We start from the raw sequence: 17,456 nt of genomic DNA on the forward strand, positions 1-17,456 counted from the left end.
TTCTCTGGGGCTCAGGTGTTTCAGCACTCTAATGGATTTCTGTGCTCTCAATCAAGAATACATAATACGGCTTGGCTGAGAGCCCGTAAATTCATTGGCCTATTTTATTGGGCTGTAGTAAAAGCTAATTTTATGAACGAAGGACTGTTTCTTTAAAGCTTTTCTTTTACACATCCTACTGTCACTATAGGATTTATTGCTTCTATCCAGTGTATAGTGGGTGAATGGGCATGGGAGTGCCATAGCTTGGCACAGGGGAATAGGGGTTGCTTACGGGGTGGGGGGTCATATCTTTGTATGGGTGCATGAGGAGCCACAGGAACTATTTGGGAGGCATAGCTTGGCAAGAGGACATGAGGGGCCATAGGAGTTATTTGGGGGGCATAGCTTGGCATGGGGACATGAAGAGAGGTAGGGGTTGTTTGGGGGAGCATACCTTGGCATTGGGTGCATAATGAGGACCTTACCTTACAAACTTACCTTTCAAAAGGGTCCCTCATGCAGACTTTGGTTCACAACACCTCTGAGGTGCTATGAACCATGACTCTTTTAAATGTTGGCCGGACTCCAAGAAAATGGCGGAGATATAGGACATGAAATGGAACTGGCCAGGTAGGGAGTGCAGGGTGCGGGCTTTTGACCCAAACCAGTCAGCACCCTTAAAAGGCATTCCTGAATATTAGAAACCTCGGGAATGGGGTGGGAATCCTGAAATCAGGATCTGCCAATCATTTTTAAAGGGCTCTAGAGTCATCCCGATTCAGTAAAAATCCAGGTCAGATCTTCAACAAAGTTTTCAAATATACAACATTTGGGGCAGATATGGACAATATTATATGCTACCTATTTCCAATTCCAATTTAATGTAATTTTAAAATTCTTTCTTGGGATGTGGGCGTTGCTGGCTAGGCCAGCATTTGTTGCTCATCCCTAATTGCCCTTGAGAAGGCCATGGAGAGCTGCCTTTTTGAACCGCTGCAGTCCATGTGGTGTAGGTGCGCCAACAGTGCTATTGGAAAAAAATCCAAAAAATAAAGATTGTAAATATTAACTGAAGTTATTTTTACTCATATTTTTGCACGTGAATATCAAAGGATATATGAGTTTGCAATCTGCCACATTTTTAATTGAGGAAGGGATATAGCTCTATCCCACTCCCATTCTCCACAAATATTATTTTCTTGCCATATTTTCAAGTCTCCCCAGGACAGACAGTAACATTAATGAAAAGGGCTGGTAGGCAATGTGACCGCTGCTTCCATCAATGATGCTCAAACAGATAGCTAAGAACTGTAGAAAAAGTCCATATGACACTCCTGCCAATTTTTCCTCCTCTGCTGTGGGAAAGTGCCAAGTGTTGTCTCAGCATCTCTCCAACAGCGTGCAGCTGAAATCAATAAGCCAGCAGTGGTGGGAGGATGGTCGGCAGGGCAGGGGGTGGGGTATGAGCCGGCGAGGTCGGGGTGCGGTGCAATGGGAAATCACAAGTGAAAAGAATGTCCATAACCAGGCAGCTGTAAATGTTCAATTACAACATTCATGTTTTATTTTGAGTAAGAAAATATCCTTTGCTTTATGGAACTCCTCTCTCATAATATTTCTCTTCTATTGTCGTGCTTCAAATGATCCAGTGGAACATGCATTGTTCTCTGTTTATTAAATATACTACGATACCATCTTGCAGCCTCTGAAACTTGGGACATTGTTTTACATTGTAAAATGTGTTTATAAACAGAGTAAATGCAACTGGAGTTTTCTTTCAGCATTTCCATGATGTCCATTACTTACCAAGCTTAGCACAAATCAGGGCAAAGTGGTGGTAATCACAATTTAACACCTTTGTGGGTGGAAAATGCGCCTCTTGATCTATAGAAGCACATTTGTGCCAGTGGCTTTCATGTTTTCGATGCACAGAGGGGGCTGACACTTGCTGAGATCCTTATATTTACACACTGCTTGTGCGTTCCCAATGTGATTTATGATATCCGTTAGTAACAGTTGTGTTGAAATTACCTCTCAAATTCTACAGTTAGATAAGTCACTTTCTGCCAATAGTCCAGAAAGCAAAAAAAGACCACAGAGTACCACCAAAGGCGTGTACTCACCGTTAGAGAAGAAATATAAAGCTGAACAGGAGGGGCCAAGAAATACCCGGGCCCAAATAATAATGGGGAGCTGGGGGAGCATGGTAGTGCATGCAAAACCAGTGAACGTCGGGGAGATAGAGGAGGCATTAAATAACCTACTGCAGCTTTCCTGTCAAATTGACTGCCTGGCTGGTGGGTGGGAATACTAACGTGCAGCAGGGGACTGATGGCAGTTAGTGGGGAGAAAGGCTCAATGTCACAAATAGAAGGGGAGTAGGGGAACAGGTTGAGAGAGATAAGGGTTGTGATTGAGGTGCGGCGTCTGACCACAACTGAGGGTAGCCCATGCAAGGGAGACACAACTCTTCTTTGTAAGCTTTGGTGGAGCAGGAGTGCTCCTCCTGGCACACCACAAACCTGAAAAATGAATTTAACACGTCAGGCCCAGAAGGAAGAAACAGTTTGGACCAGTACACTTATTTCCCAATTTTCACTGCTGTTCCATTTTAAGGTGTACAAGACCAGTTTGGGCCAGTATTATTCCCAGTTTTTACTGTTTTTTCCCTTCTGGGGAGCCTCTTTTGCCCCAGGATTCAGCCCCCTGCAACGTTTACCTGACAGGGACGCTGACACTGTGCCCTGTTAGGGCCTCAGGTCAACAGGATCTGATGTGCATATTTAAAACAGGATTTTGCCCTGCTGCGTCCTGCTTTCCTATTCAAAATAACAGGTTAACATGGGATAAAAACAGAAAATGCTGGAAAAGCTCAGCAGGTCTGGCAGCATCTGTGGAGGGAGAAATGGAGTTAACATTTTGAGTCTGTATGACCCTTCTTCTGAGCTAACAGACTTTCCGAACATATTTCCTAACATACAACTCCTAACTATAGTTAAGGTTATTATGGGGACATGGCAGAAAGAGACTGGAATCAGTGGGGGTGAGTGGCTCCCCACATTTCTGCCTGTTCATATTTCATTCATGGAAAGCAGGCAGAAAATTTATCGATATTATCTTCGTGGGCCTGACTTTCAACTCTCAGCAGGTTTCTCGCAAGAAACCAAGGGAGACAGTTAATTTCCCACTCGCTGCAGCAGAATAAGACCACAGGAATTTAATTGCCTCATTAACATGCCACTGGTTGAATTGGGGGGAGGGGGGAGTTGATGGCTTGTGGAAAATCGGGCAGCCCTTGGTCATCTACAGGCAGTTAAGTGCATTAGTGCAGAGGAGATCCGAACTATATTCTTGCTCCTCAAGGCCCCAAGAAAGAAAGCAAAACACTTTAGCCTCTTCTGCTTCCAATCCTCTAATGACAGACCTAAACCAGGTGGGAAAGCTGCAGCACCTTCCCTGCTAGGGCATGATGTAAAATTTCAATCGGAGCCCAACTGGACGCCGAGTTCCTTAGTTAAAGAAGGACCCCACTGGTCTTGCAGGGGAACTTTCACCACCTTGTACTGGAGGCCATCGATGCAACCCTACATCTTACTATCTTATGCTTCGAGGACATACAGGTCATCAAATAGGGTCTTGTTTAATATTACCAATTAAAAAATCTTAAATGACATCTGTTGTTACTGCACCACAACTAAACTGGCAATTAAATAAAGAATGAACTATTATAAGACCTCTCAAAAAGAACCTACTAATTATTAACACCTCTGCTTACCTTCATGGAATAAGGGTTCTGGTTTCTTATGTTGGCAATGATCGACCTAATCTTCCTTGAGTACGGGTTGTCCAGTTCAGGTAATGATGCCTGTAACAAAGTGAAAGGTAGACTTTGTTCAAAGTCAAAGTGCTGAGTAGTATTCTCAGGTGATTACCACCCATTTTCAGATGGTTATGTTAGGCCTAAGACCAGTATGCAATTTTATAATGTGCACCTGTCCCCTTACAGTGCTAAAGACATTGCTACTTTCATGTACATTTTACATAAATAATGGGAAGGCTGGCAATAATCATAATCTGATTCCAATTTTTCAATTTCAAATGAAAAACTATGTTAACTCTTAGTTTCTCCACACACCCCTCCAGCATCTCAAATAGCTGGACTTCTGTTTTCAGACAATGGCAGTCCTTTGAATATTTCAATCGGAGCCCAATATTTGTATTTTTCAAAGAACTGCCCTTAAGCTTCAACATTAGGATGGGTTTCCCACTGTATCCCAGTGAGATAGAAAAGTTGTATAAATATGCCACTTGTACAGCTTTCCTACCACACTGGCACTATACATTGTTTTAAGTGTTAAATATCTGAATACTGGGGCAGGCATTTTAGGCCCCAATGGAGCTGAGTGTGGAGGTGGGCTGGTGTGGAGTTTCACACTACTTGCTGGTGTGTCAGTTTGCTGGCACCATCCCGGCCTAGGCCATTTTTCCAGAGGCAGTAAGGTGGGGCGGCAGGGCTACCCTACGAATTAAGGGCAGTTACAGCCCCATTAAAGCCTATTGTCAGAAACCAACTGAAATTTTCCAGTCAGCCTCTGGGCCTTCAGGCACAGGGACTAGGCCACCCGCCTGGGGGCAGCTGCTTGGCTGCACAGGCTAGTGCTCCACGCAGGCTTTGAGGTTCTCCCTGCCTCCATGGCTACAGCTGAAAGCTGCCCTATGGAAGGGTTTCCATTCCACAATGGTGGTCTGACTGCTGCGTGTACTTTTTAATTTAAAACTTTAAGAAGTTGGAGAGAGGGTACTTCGAATTGGGGGCACTCTCTCTCTCTCTCTCACTTACCTGAACTGCAAGCTACTGCTTCTCAGTGCTGAAGGGTTTTCTATTGGCCCTTCAGCTTAGAGAACTCTCCTGCTGACCCTAATTGATGGCAAGCCTGCCCTCTGGCCACTAATTGATCAAAAATCACTGCCAGTTGACAGTTCCCCCACACAGCGCAGGGCTGCGACCTCATCTGAGCCTGATGTAGGGGTCCCAACTAACGGGCAAAATCCTGTCCCTGGAGTCAATAAAATAAGTATTTAAGTGAAATATTTACAAGTGCTACCTGTGACGCAACAGTTAGACCTCTTGCCTGAGTCAGAGGTTGGATTCAAGTCCCACTTCATTGACTTGAGGACAAAGTTCCAGGCTGATCAGTGCCGTGTGGACAGTACTGTCAGAAGTGCATCTTAAGAATGAGAGGTTAAACCGTGGTCCTGTCTGCTTTCTCAGGTGAATGCAAAAGATCCCACGGCGTTATTTCTAAGAAAAGCAGGGGAGTTCTCCCTAGTGTATTGGCCAATATTTATCCCTCAATCAACATCGCTGAAACCCAGATTATCTGGTCATTGTAACATTGCTGTTTGTGGGAGCTTGCTGTGCACAAACTGCCTGCCACATTTCTGACATTACAACTCTGACTACACTTTGTAAGTACTCAATTGGCTGTAAAGTACTTTGGGATATAGTGAGGTTGATAAAGGCACTATATTGATGCAAGTCTTTCTTTCTTCTTGATATCCAGCAGAGCCGCCTGGCCTGTTTCTTGAGGCACTAAAGCCTCTTTCTGCCCGTCCAGAATGCATTCATCTTTCAATATTTTCGGAATAATCGCTCCTGTTCAGAAATGCAGGTGAAATATTGCCCTATGACACCGTGCCACCACTCCACCTCTCTCTCTCCCCTCAAAAAATATTCTTAAAACTCAGCTTTCCTCACAAGCTTTCAATCACCTGCCCTGACTTCTCTTTCCTAGCTCAGGACATTCTGCATGTTAAAATCACTATAATCAAGTTATTGCATAATCACCATTGCTGCATTCCACTGCAGGAATAGTTGAGGGAAGAGGTTTCATACACTGGAAAATGTCAATTAGCAGGAACTCTGCTTCAATAATGATCTCTGGAGATTCTCATACAATGAGGATCAGATGAACAAGAAAATCAGCAAGGGAACTTGTTATTTAGCATCCATTTTTCTCAGAGCTGCTCCGACTCTCTCACCATAAGGTTACCGGAAGTGCATCAGAAAATCATGTTTATGTGAGTAAATGGAGTTTCCATGCATTTTTTGGTGAGGGTTTTGCAGTGAGGTAAGAGCAGCTCTGAGGAAATTCTGAGCTATCCTGTTTGATATGAATAAAATTATAAATTAGGCAGCAAATACAAACATTTTGGTCAATTGCTACAGATAATTTATTGCACTTCTCACACCAATACACCTGTAGTCCTCTTTCTCCAAGAATATAATTTAGGTTAGTACATGGGGGAGGGGAGCAAGATTACTTATAGCAATTTAAAATTTGAATGTTAAGAACACATGACTTACCAGGTCTGTGTTGATATGTGCAAACGAGGGTACATTAAAGATGCCTTGAATTAGCTCAGGTTGAGAATTCAGTCCTAGCCACAGGAACATATTTATCCCATTCTCCAACAAAAATATTCCTCCATCAGCTAAACGTTCCTCTGAGCACCGGACAGCAGCAGGAAACTCCTCACTATTTACATCCATCTTGTGCTGTTATAAAACAGAGAAGTGTTCAGCTGTGTCAGTAGATGGAGGGTGTGCATTAATCTAGGAAATGTGGGAACAGGATAGGTCATTCAGCCTCTCTAGGCTATTTAACCATTTAATTAGATCATTGCTGATCTGTACCTTAACTCCACCTTTATCCACCATACTTCCATCTTCCATAAAGCCTTTGTCTAATAAAAAATCTAAAAATCACATCTGTGAAGTTTTCACTTGACCTAGTCCTAACAGCTTATTTGGGGAAGAGTTCCAGATTTCCACTACCCTAAGTGCTTCCTGACATCAGCACTGAACAGCCTAGCTTTAATTTTAAGGTTATGCCCCCTTGTTCTGGACTCTCCCCACCAGGGGAAGTAGTTCATAGGATCATAGAGTAGTTACAGCACAGAAGGAGGCCATTCAGCCAATTGTGTGTGTGCCAGCTCTCTGCAAGAGCAATTTGCCTAGTGCCACTCCTTGGCCTTTTCCCTGTTGCCCTGTAAGTATTTCCTCTTCAGATAATAATCCATTTCTCTTTTGAAAACCATGAATGAATCTGCCTCAACCACACTCTCAGGCAGTGGGGATGTGAGGCAGATTTTTTCACCCAGAGGGTGGTGGGAATCTGGAACTCACTGCCTGAAAGGGTGGTAGAGGCAGAAACCCTCATAACATTTAAGAAGTATTTGGATGTGCACTTGCGATGCCATGGCATACAAGACTATAGGCCTAGTGCTGGAAAATGGGATTAAAATAGTTAGGTACTTGTTTGACCGGCACAGACGCAATAGGCCAAGGGGGCTTTTACAGTGCTGTAGATCTCATTGACTCTATGACTCCATGCAGTGTATTCCAGATCCTAACCACTTGTTGCGTGAATAAGTTTTTCCTCATGTTGTCACTGGCCAGAATTTTCCCGTTGGCATGCGGGGGCGGGCCCCACACTACCCGTGTATACAATGAAGTGCGATGACATCGTGTGAGCGTCCCAACGTCACCGCACGCCATTGTGATATTTCGTTGGGTGGGTGCGTGTTGATCTCTGATGCGCGCCTGTCATTAATTAACAGGCCATTTAAGGCCCTTGAGGCACCAATCGACGGCGATTTTTCGGCACCCGTGTGATCTTCGGATCGCGCACGGGTGTAACGGGCAGGCGGGTAGGACATATTTGTATAAGTCTCATCCACGGGCTGGATAAGAGGGCTCAGTGGGGTCCCGAGTGTGCTGACAAATATTGTTTTTTCAAAGTTACTGATACTTGCCTGTGTGATCTGCAATACTTCAAAACACATACCAGCTGCTTGGTCTGGACTCACAACCTTCAGGTCAGCACTCTGCCATGAGGGATCTTTTCTGGGCCTGGGAATGGGAGCTGAACTCTCCACTGGAGGCACCTCCTCTGAGGAAGAAGGGAGGGCTAGAAGGGGGAGGAGGCCAGGAGTGCACATTCAGCCTCCAGGGGAGCCACCTTTGGGAGGTCAGGCGCAGGCACAAGGGGTGCAGGGCCAAGAGGTAGACCAAGGTGGAAGGGGCTGCAGAAGACGCCACTATCCTGCTGCCAGGGTATACAGGCAGCGAAGCAGCTACCTCAATATGTCTGAGGTGCAGTGCCGAAGGAGGCTCTGTCTCTCAAGGGAGACAGTCAACTATGTCAGATGATTGGGCCTGAGATCTCCGCGAACTGTGTGGATGGACACCCCATGCGCTCTAAAGGTCACAGCTGCCCTCAATTTCTATGCCTGTGGCTCCTTCCAGGGGTCGGTGGGGTATCTTTGCGGTGTCTCCCAATCAGCTGTCCAAACTTGTGTCAAGTAGGTCACAGGTGCTCTGTTTAGGTGTGCATTGACCTTCATCCACTACTGTTGGGACCAGGCAAGCCAGACACAACGAGCCAGAGGCTTCGCGGCGATTGCTGGCTTTCCCCGCGTCCAGGGTGCTATAGACTGGACACATGTGGCCATCAAAGCGCCAGCAGGTGAGCTCGGTGCCTTTGTCATCAGGAAGGGCTTCCACTCCATGAACGTGCAGATAGTGTGTGATCACAGAATGCTGATTCTACAAGTCTGTGCAGGCAGCTCCCACGACGCCTACATCCTCAGACACTCCCAGGTGCCAGGACTCTTCAGTGCTCAGCCCGGCTGGATGGATGGCTGCTGGGTGACAAGGGCTATCCCCTCAGAAGGTGGCACATGACGCCTCTCCGCCATCCAAGGACAGAAGCTGAGCAGTGGTACAATAGGAGCCAGGCCTCCACAAGGGCTGTGGTGGAGAGAGTCATTGGTCTTCTTAAGATGCGTTTCTGATGCCTGGACCGCTCAGGGGTTGCACTCCAGCACCCCCCCAGATTGTGTGTCACTGATGGTGGTTGCATGCTGTGCTCTCCACAATCTTGCGCTGGAAAGGGGGGATGCTGTGGACAATGAAGACATAGACGCAGTGGCTGCGGCTGCACATGATGAGTCGAGCAGTGAGTCCGAGGATGAGCACGCACAGGGAAATGCTGAGGGGGTAGACGCTGACCCAGGCATACTCCAGGGAGGCAGGGACACCTGGGAAGCTTTAATCCAATGAACCTTTCAGCTAGCACACCACACATGGACCTCCAGGACAAGCCTGGGCTGTATGCTCTGTACTCAATACCTAAGTGCGAAATCTGCCTGGTTAGGAACATTAACTAAGGGCCTTGTTAATAAAACTGAATGTGCCACAAAACTCTCATAATATTTTTGGAAACCATCCACCTGCAGAAGAAGAGGCAGCCTCAGCCATGGTGACATGTCTGAATTTAATATTACAACAAAAGGAACTTAAGAAAACAAAATGACAAAGGTGTTCAAAGTCACACCAACTCATAAAGACCTCATTGCAGGCCAACACAAAAGCACTAGTGATAAACCCATGGTGTGCCTAAGGTGCCTTATGTTTATGCTTTCAGGTGCTATGTCTTGGTGCTGAGCTCTCGCTGGGAGTGGCATCTGAGACAGCCTGCTCACTCTGCTGTCCTGGTGGCCTCGATGACTTTGGCCGTCGTCCTCTGGCCTGTGCTGGCCCTGCCTGGGTGTGAGCTACCAGGTCCACAGCTGGTATCTTCCCAGTCATTGCAGCCTCACCGGATGCAACGGTCAGTGGCAGAGGGGCAGAGGAGCTGCCACCCTCATCCAGAGCACCCTGAGAGGAGCCCGCAAAGATGACAGGCAGCTGCTGCGCCAATGTGAGGTCGCTTCGGACCTCCCTGCTCACCGTCGATGGATGGGCACTAAGCTGGGAAACTTGGTGCCCAGACCATCTCCCACATTGGCAATGACTAACTGAGGTCAATGCCAATGTGAGGGCTTGCTGGTCCGAGCTCATCCCCAGGAAGCCCTGATTGGACTCCCGGAGGAGCTTCTCCACAAGAGTCAGCACTCTCTCCGTGTAGGACGCATAGCGCTCGGCCATAAGGCTCATTGCTTTGGCAATAGTCCGCGTAGATTCCTCCACCATGGAGACCAAGCCAAGCATAGCCTCATGTATCTCCCCCAGATGCTCCCGCACACGCCATGAACACTCTCTGTCTCCGCCAGCTCTAGTAACTGTGAAGTGCCCTCACCACTGTGCCCCGGGACATTAACCGATGTTCTAATTCCCACCGAGGTGCTAGTATCTGCGTTGGTGTCTGCCTGGCAGAGATGGTGTGATGCGGGTGAGTCCGTGACTTCAGGGCCCTCAGGTGTGAGAGGGGGCCTCTGCTGCTCCTCCTCCCAGCCCTGCTCCACTGATGCTGAAAGGAAGAACAAGGACATTGTCTCCATGTTAACTGAACCAATGTCAATGTGCATCCCTGTCCCCTGGATCATCCATCCATAAGCAATGGTCGAGCCACGTTGCAAACTTCAATCACTGAACATTCAGCACTACCATGGCTGTTGGGAGAACTGTTGTGACTTCACTGCTGGGCACACATGCCTGCCCGTGGCACCCCAGCCTCACCAATACCAGTGGACTTGGGCGCATGGTGCGTCTCCAAATCTAGGACCTCCTGCTCGAAGAGGCTGAGAATCGCCAACTGTGCCTGGCCGCTGCCAGTCCTCACCCGCTCAGCTGCATTATGTGCATTCTTCTCCTGAAAAGGAGGAAAGAGCATTGATTAGTGCTACTTGTACCTGGACTCTCTTCGCAGACAGCCCACCCCAACCAGAGTGGGACATCGCAGGGCTCCAGTGCCTCCTCACCTCGCTTCACTCACATGAAGATGCCAGGCCTGTCCCCGCAGCCCCCCACCCCCTTGGCCAAATGCTGCCTACATCACATTAGGCACCACATGGTCTAACCTTCCATAGCAAGGAGACGCAAGCACATGGAGCGCAGAGGACAGCAGATCGATCGATGCCACGCCACCTTGAAGCTCCCGTCCCAGCATGTCACCTCCCTGACTTTGACATGTCCTGGAGTTCCAGCACTGCGCCCAGGTGCAGCTCCTCGAGGTTGCCCCCAAAACAGTAGTGGGTCTCAGTATACCACATGCTGCGGGGGCAGAACCCATCTCTTCACCACCCTCTCAGGGTGACCTCGGCATGGGCAATATCTACTGGCTCACCCAGCGAAGGACACATGCCGTCAATGATTCAATGCAGTAACTACACTCAGACTTGGGGAGGAGTGGGTACACCATGGGGGGAAAGCCTACCTGCTGGGTTAAGTGACCAATGCCAACCTGCTACTCACTGTTCCTGAGCGCAACAGGTCGTTGAAGCACTTGTGACACTGGATCCAGGTGCGCTGCACCACGTCGTGGGAGCTCACCACCTCCGCCACCTCCTCCCAGGCACGTTTGGTCATGTGGAGGGGGCCTCCTCTTCCTGTCCTGGGGTACGAGGACCTCCCGCCGTGCTGCCACCTCCTCGAGGAGGGCAGCAAGGCAATCATCCAAAAAACGAGGGGCACAGTGCCCCCCTGCCCTACCCTCCTGCCTGGCCTGCTCACCAGCAGTGCTCTGGGGAGCCCTTCACTGGCCATGATTCGCAGCCTTTGAAAGGCTGCAGCAGTTTTTAAAACAGGCCGCCGGGTCGCCATTGGACCCGGCAATCATTGCAGTCCCGCTGCTGCCCGCCCACTTCCGCTGTCCTCGGGAGTCGCGATTCACACTGGGCGGGCCTTAATTGGCCCGCCCGTGTAAAATGGCAGCTAGGCGGCGATCGGGTCCACGCTCACCCGCACAGCCTGCTTGACAGGCAGAAAATTCTGCCCATTGTTTCTTTTGCCAATCACCTTAAATTGTTGTGCACTGGTTCTCGATCCTTCCATCTGTTTCTCTCTAACTATCCTATTAACTGCTTTAGTCATCTTAACACCTCATTAGATCACTCTTTAATCATCTAAACTCAAGGGAATATAAACATAGTCTATGTAACCTGTCCTCATAATTTAACTCTTTTAGCCCAGGTATTTTTTTGATGAATCTCCACTACACCCCCTCCAAGGCCAATATATTGGCCTAAGCTTTTCATTCCTTGTCGAACAACATGAGATACAAAGTGACTTCAACACTGATGCAATTCATACAATAAAATATTGACTGATAACCGGTTAACAACATTTCCAGCAGCATCTATGATTCCTCTACAAGTCGCACAGGTTTCTTCTTTTGAAGCATTAATATATTGACTATTATGCAAGGACTTGCGATGTGATAGAAATGAAACAGGAACAGTGTTATTTATTATTCTATGACATAATATGAAAAACTAGTGTATTTTGACAGGGCTTCTGGCTTACTTCAAATCCTCTTAGAATTAAAAAGTGACTATTGCAGTTTAACCTGTTATCACCTTGTTATTTTTAGTCAGATAACAAAAGCTGAGGAAACTTAGGCATGATTTAATAAGATATAGGATTTCTTTAGCATCTGAAATCATTTGATATAATAAATAGATAGTCTTATTTTATCCCTGTCAATCTTATGGGAAATTCCTTATATCACAAAAATGGTGTAAGATTTCCCTGGCCTCCATGTGCAGCAACAACATAATTGTTTTCTTGAAGGTCTCTTAGGGACAATTTTCCACAGGTGCACTCCTAGGGAACTCTCAATTCTCAGTGGAAGGCAGGGAAAAAATGTCTAGAAATGTATTACAGCTGTTACATTGTTCAGAGGTTTTCTGGAGAACCCTTGATGGAGGACACAAAGGCATCTCTTTCACTTACGATGGGTAAAAGCCGTGGGTAGAAAAAGGATTGTGTGCCAACCACATCCATAGATGTGACAAGCAGCCTTTGGAAAGCTCTCTCATCTGTAGGAAGGTCAGGGCTCCCCAGTAAAACGTAACTCTTCAAGAGATTGTTCATGTAGACTGGCAGCAGCTTCATGGCCTCTGGAAGGATGAGCTGGTGGACAAAACAAAAACATGCTTCACTAATAACAAGCATCCTTCACACAATAGGATAGACTTTTATTTCTGTTTAATCAAGTGAAAATTACTTCACCATGTGAGATCAATAGATCTGTACATTTTATATGAGAAATAACATGATTTCTGTTTGCAAATTATATTTTTAATGTTCTGCATTAGTAATGATCATGTTTTGAAGTCTGTCCAACACAATCCAGTACATGATTTGAAAGCAGTCAGCTGACATACTGCAGATCAAGGGCAGGAAATCTGAAAAGCGCCTTCATGTCTGGTTATTCCTGTTTAAGCTTTCAACCTATCTGTCCATTAATGGAGAGGATAGATTATTTTAATGGAATTGGACAGAAACCAATGTTCATTTCAGGCTACCAAAGTATAGATTTATTTCCTCAAACACTTAGGGTAGAATGCTCCCCCTGTTGAGGGGTTGTGCGGAGGTGGGTGGGTGCGGACCTGATCGGCGCCCCCGATTGGCTGCGCGCCACCATTTCATATGGGCGGGCCAATTAAGGCTGTGCGCTCCCTGTGGGAGGGTGGTTCCCTGAGTTGGGAATGCGCTCTTTCGCGCGCATGCAGAAATCTCCCTGAGGCACAGAGGTGCCTCAGGAAGATTAGTTTTAAGTTTTAAAAGGTTAATAAAGTGGAGAAATAATTTTTATGACATGTCCCCTCATGTGAAACTGCCACATGAGCTGGGACATGTGCATTAATTTTAACAAAAATTTGTGTGAAAATTTAAAATCATTCATGAAACTTCATCCCGCCTGTGGATGAGGTTCCATGATAAATGCGAAGGCCGCCTGGGCTCTTCGCCTGCCCGCCAACCTTAAGGTTGGATGGCCAGCTCAGGTAATTGCTTAATTGCCTTTTTAAACGGCCTTAATAGGCCTTTGACAGTTCAGCGGGCGCGCAGCCGAGTAGCTGCACGTCCGCCAAACTGAAAATCTAAATGGCACACGGTGACATCGGGACACACGTCACCCCATGTCATTTTACACCTCGGCGAAGCGGCCCTGCCCCGCTCGCCAAGCCAAAGATTCAGGCCTTAGGGTCAGCCAGAATACAACATAAATGCTTAACTATACCATAGTGTTTAATTATGTCATTTTTCAATATATATTCCAAAATTCTGTTGTGTTGTATAGTTTGACAACAGTAAAATGCCCAAAGATTTTATCCCTGCATGTGCTACATTCAAAGAAACGTAGACATAAACAATCCTATTATACTAGAGTAACATTGGACCTAAGGAAATCATGTACAGTAGCATAGTAGTTATGTGACTGGACTAGTAATCCAGAGGCCTGGACTAATTATCCAGAGATGTGGGCCTGATTTTAACTCTATGCAAGTGGGTGGGTTGTTAAACTCTTGCCCATGATTTCAAATCTCACCATGGCAGATGGGCAATTTAAATTCAGTTAATTAAATAAACTGGGAATAAAAAGCTGGTATCAGTAATAGTGATCATAAAACTACTGGATTGTTGTAGAAACCCTTCAGGTTCACTAATGCCTCTTTAAAGGGAAATTTGCTGCCTTATCCTAAATGTGACTCCAGATGTACAACAATATGGATGACTGTTAACTGCTCTCTGAGATTGTCAATCAAGCCCCTAAGTTGTATAACCCACTTTGAAAAACAACAAGAATAAAACCAGCGGACACGACACGACAATAGACATGACAAAGGCACACATAGTCCTCGTCGAACTTGCAAAGCCCTCCTCACTAACATGTGGAGATTTGTGCCAAAGTTGTGAGGGTTGTCCCTCAGGCAAATCAAGCAGCAGCCTGACTTAGTCACACTCACAGAAATACACATGACAGTGAATGTCCCAGACTCTTCCATCACCATCCCTGAGAATGTCCTGTTCTTCCAGACAGGTAGAGGACAGAAACACCAGAGATGGCGGCACAGTGTTTATAAACAAAGGGAGTGGCCCAAGAATCCACAGCATTGACTTTAGACCCCATGAAGTCTCATGGTATCAGGCCAAACATGGACAAAGAAATTTGCTAGGGCTTATCACCTATTGCCCTCCCTCAGCTGATGCATCAGTACACCTCCATATTGATTACTACTTGGAAGAAACACTGAAGGTAGTAAGGGCACAGAATGTACTTTGAGTGTCAATCATATGGAACAGCACTACTACTGACTGGTCTGGTTGAATCCTGAAGGACATATCTGCCAAACTGGAACAGGTGATGAGAAAACCAATAAGAAGGTAAAACCTACTTGACCTTGACCTCATTTATTGCCCATTCCTAACTGCCCTTGTTCAGACCACATTGCTGGAGTCACATGCATGTAGGCAAGACCAGGTAAGGACAGCAGATTTCCTTTCCTAAAGGGCATTAGTGAACGAGATGGGTTTTAACAACAATGGTTTCATCAGACTTTTAATTCCAGATTTTTGTTGAATTCAAATTTCCCCATCTGCTGTAGTGGGATTTGAACTTGGGTCCCCAGAGCATAGTCCAGTGACAATGCCACTATGCCAGGTTTCAATCTGTGGAGATGATCAGTTATTTTAATGAAACTGGATAGAAACAAATGTTAGCTTCAGACTATCAAAGTATAGATTTATTTTCTCAAAAACCAAGGGTCAGTCAGAACAGCATGTAAACACTTAAATGGGATAAATTCAGAACAGATATAGCAGCTCAAAACTGGGCATTCACGAGGCACAGTAGGTCATTAGCAGCAGTAGAATTGCATTCCACCACAATATGTAATTTCATGGCCTGGCATATCACTCACCCTACCATTACCATCAAGCCAGCAGACCACCCTGTCTCAATGGGGAGTTCATAAGAACATAATAGTAGGAGTAGGAGCGTGAGGCATACCTAAAAATGAATTGCCAGGCTGGAGAAGCGAAAACATAGGACTACATGCATGTTGAACACCAGGAGCAGCATGCAGTCGACAGAGCTAAGCAATCCCACAATAAACATAACAAAACCAAGCGCTGCTGTTCCTCCACATCCAGTCATGAATTGTAGTGGACAATTTAGTAACTTGTGGGATGATGAGGAAGCTCCAGAAACATTCCCATCCTCAATGACGGCTGAGTGCAGCATGTGAATGCAAAATACAAGGCTGAAGGGTTTTCAACCATCTTCAAGTAGATGCGCCATGAAGATGATTCATCTAAACCTCCTTCTAAGGTCCTCATCATGCCAGTCTTCAGCCAACTCGATTTACTCCACATCATATCAAGAAATGGCAGAGTGCACTAGATACAACAAAGGCTCTGTCCTGACAACATCACGAATGTAGTACTGAAGACGTGTGCTCCAGAATTAGCTGTGTCTCTGTCCAAGCTGTTCGAATACAGTGACAACACTAGCATGTACCCTGAAAATAGAAAATTACCCAGATATGTCCTGCTCACAAACAGTGAATCCAATCTGGCCAACTGTCGACTTATCATACTCCTATCAGCAAACTGATGGAAGGGGGTCACAGGCAGTGCTATCAAACGGCACCTATCAATAATCTGCTTACTGATGTCCAGTTTGGGTTCAGCTAGGGCCATTCCTAGCAGTCTTACTTCAAACATAGGCATAGGAGCCAAATTCCAGAGGTGAGGTTGAGTGACTGTCCAAAGTAGGAATTGACCGAGTGTGACATCAAGCAGCCCCAGTAAAAATGAAGGCTGTGGTAATCAGGAGGAAAAATCTTCACTGGTTGGAGTCATGCCTAGCACAAAGGAAGATGGTTGTGGTTGTTGGAGGCCAATCACCTCAGCTCTAGGACATCACTGCAGGAATTCTTCAGGAGTGCCTTAGGCCCAACCATTTTCAGTTACTTCATCAATGACTTTCCTTCTATCATAACGTCAGAAGTGGGGATGTTCACTGATAATTGCACGGTGTTCAGTGCCACTTGCAACTCCTCAGACAATGAAGCAGTCTGTGCCTGTGTGTAGCAAGACTTGGGACAACTAGGCTTGGCCTGATAAGTGGCAAGTAACATTAGTGCTGCTGAAATACTAGGTAATTAGCATTTCCAACAAGAGAAAATCTGACCACTTAATATTGACATTCAACAGTATTACCATCACTGGATCCCACACCATCAACATCCTTGGGGATTACCATTAACTAGAAGCTTAACTGGACCAGTCATATAAATATTGTGGATACAACAGTGGCTAGGTATTCTGCAGTGAGTAACTCACCTCCTGCCTCTCCAAACTCTTTCCAACATTTATAAGGCACAAGTCAGGAGTGCGGTGGAATCCTCTCCATTTGCCTGGATGACTGCAGCTCCAATAACATCCAAGAAACCAAAGATTAGGGCAAAGATGTCTGGTGATTGGCACTTCAGCCAGCACCTTAAACATCCTTCCACCACCAGGGTATTGTGGCAGCAGTATCTACCATATACAAGATGCATGCAGCAACTTGCCAAGCTTCTTTGATAGTACCTCACAAACGCACAACCTCTATTGTATAGAAAGACAAGGGCAGCAGGAGCTCGGAAACTAGCTTTTCTTTCGTTATCATTGGGCCAGA

General features: G+C 46.2%; 1 protein-coding gene across 1 annotated transcript in view; it reads right to left on the minus strand.

Annotated features, from left to right (window-relative positions):
* Positions 1 to 17,456, minus strand: part of sec24d (SEC24 homolog D, COPII coat complex component) — a 244,257-nt gene that overhangs the window by 4,474 nt on the left and 222,327 nt on the right. The window contains exons 20-22 of the mRNA XM_078543241.1: positions 12,722 to 12,901; positions 6,350 to 6,541; positions 3,758 to 3,847 (exon numbers count right to left, since the gene is read on the minus strand). Coding sequence (XP_078399367.1) covers positions 3,758 to 3,847; positions 6,350 to 6,541; positions 12,722 to 12,901 — 462 coding nt within the window. The remainder of the gene's footprint in view (positions 1 to 3,757; positions 3,848 to 6,349; positions 6,542 to 12,721; positions 12,902 to 17,456) is intronic.

This window comes from Cetorhinus maximus, chromosome 1, assembly GCF_964194155.1.
Source record: "Cetorhinus maximus chromosome 1, sCetMax3.hap1.1, whole genome shotgun sequence".
NCBI lineage: Eukaryota > Metazoa > Chordata > Chondrichthyes > Lamniformes > Cetorhinidae > Cetorhinus > Cetorhinus maximus.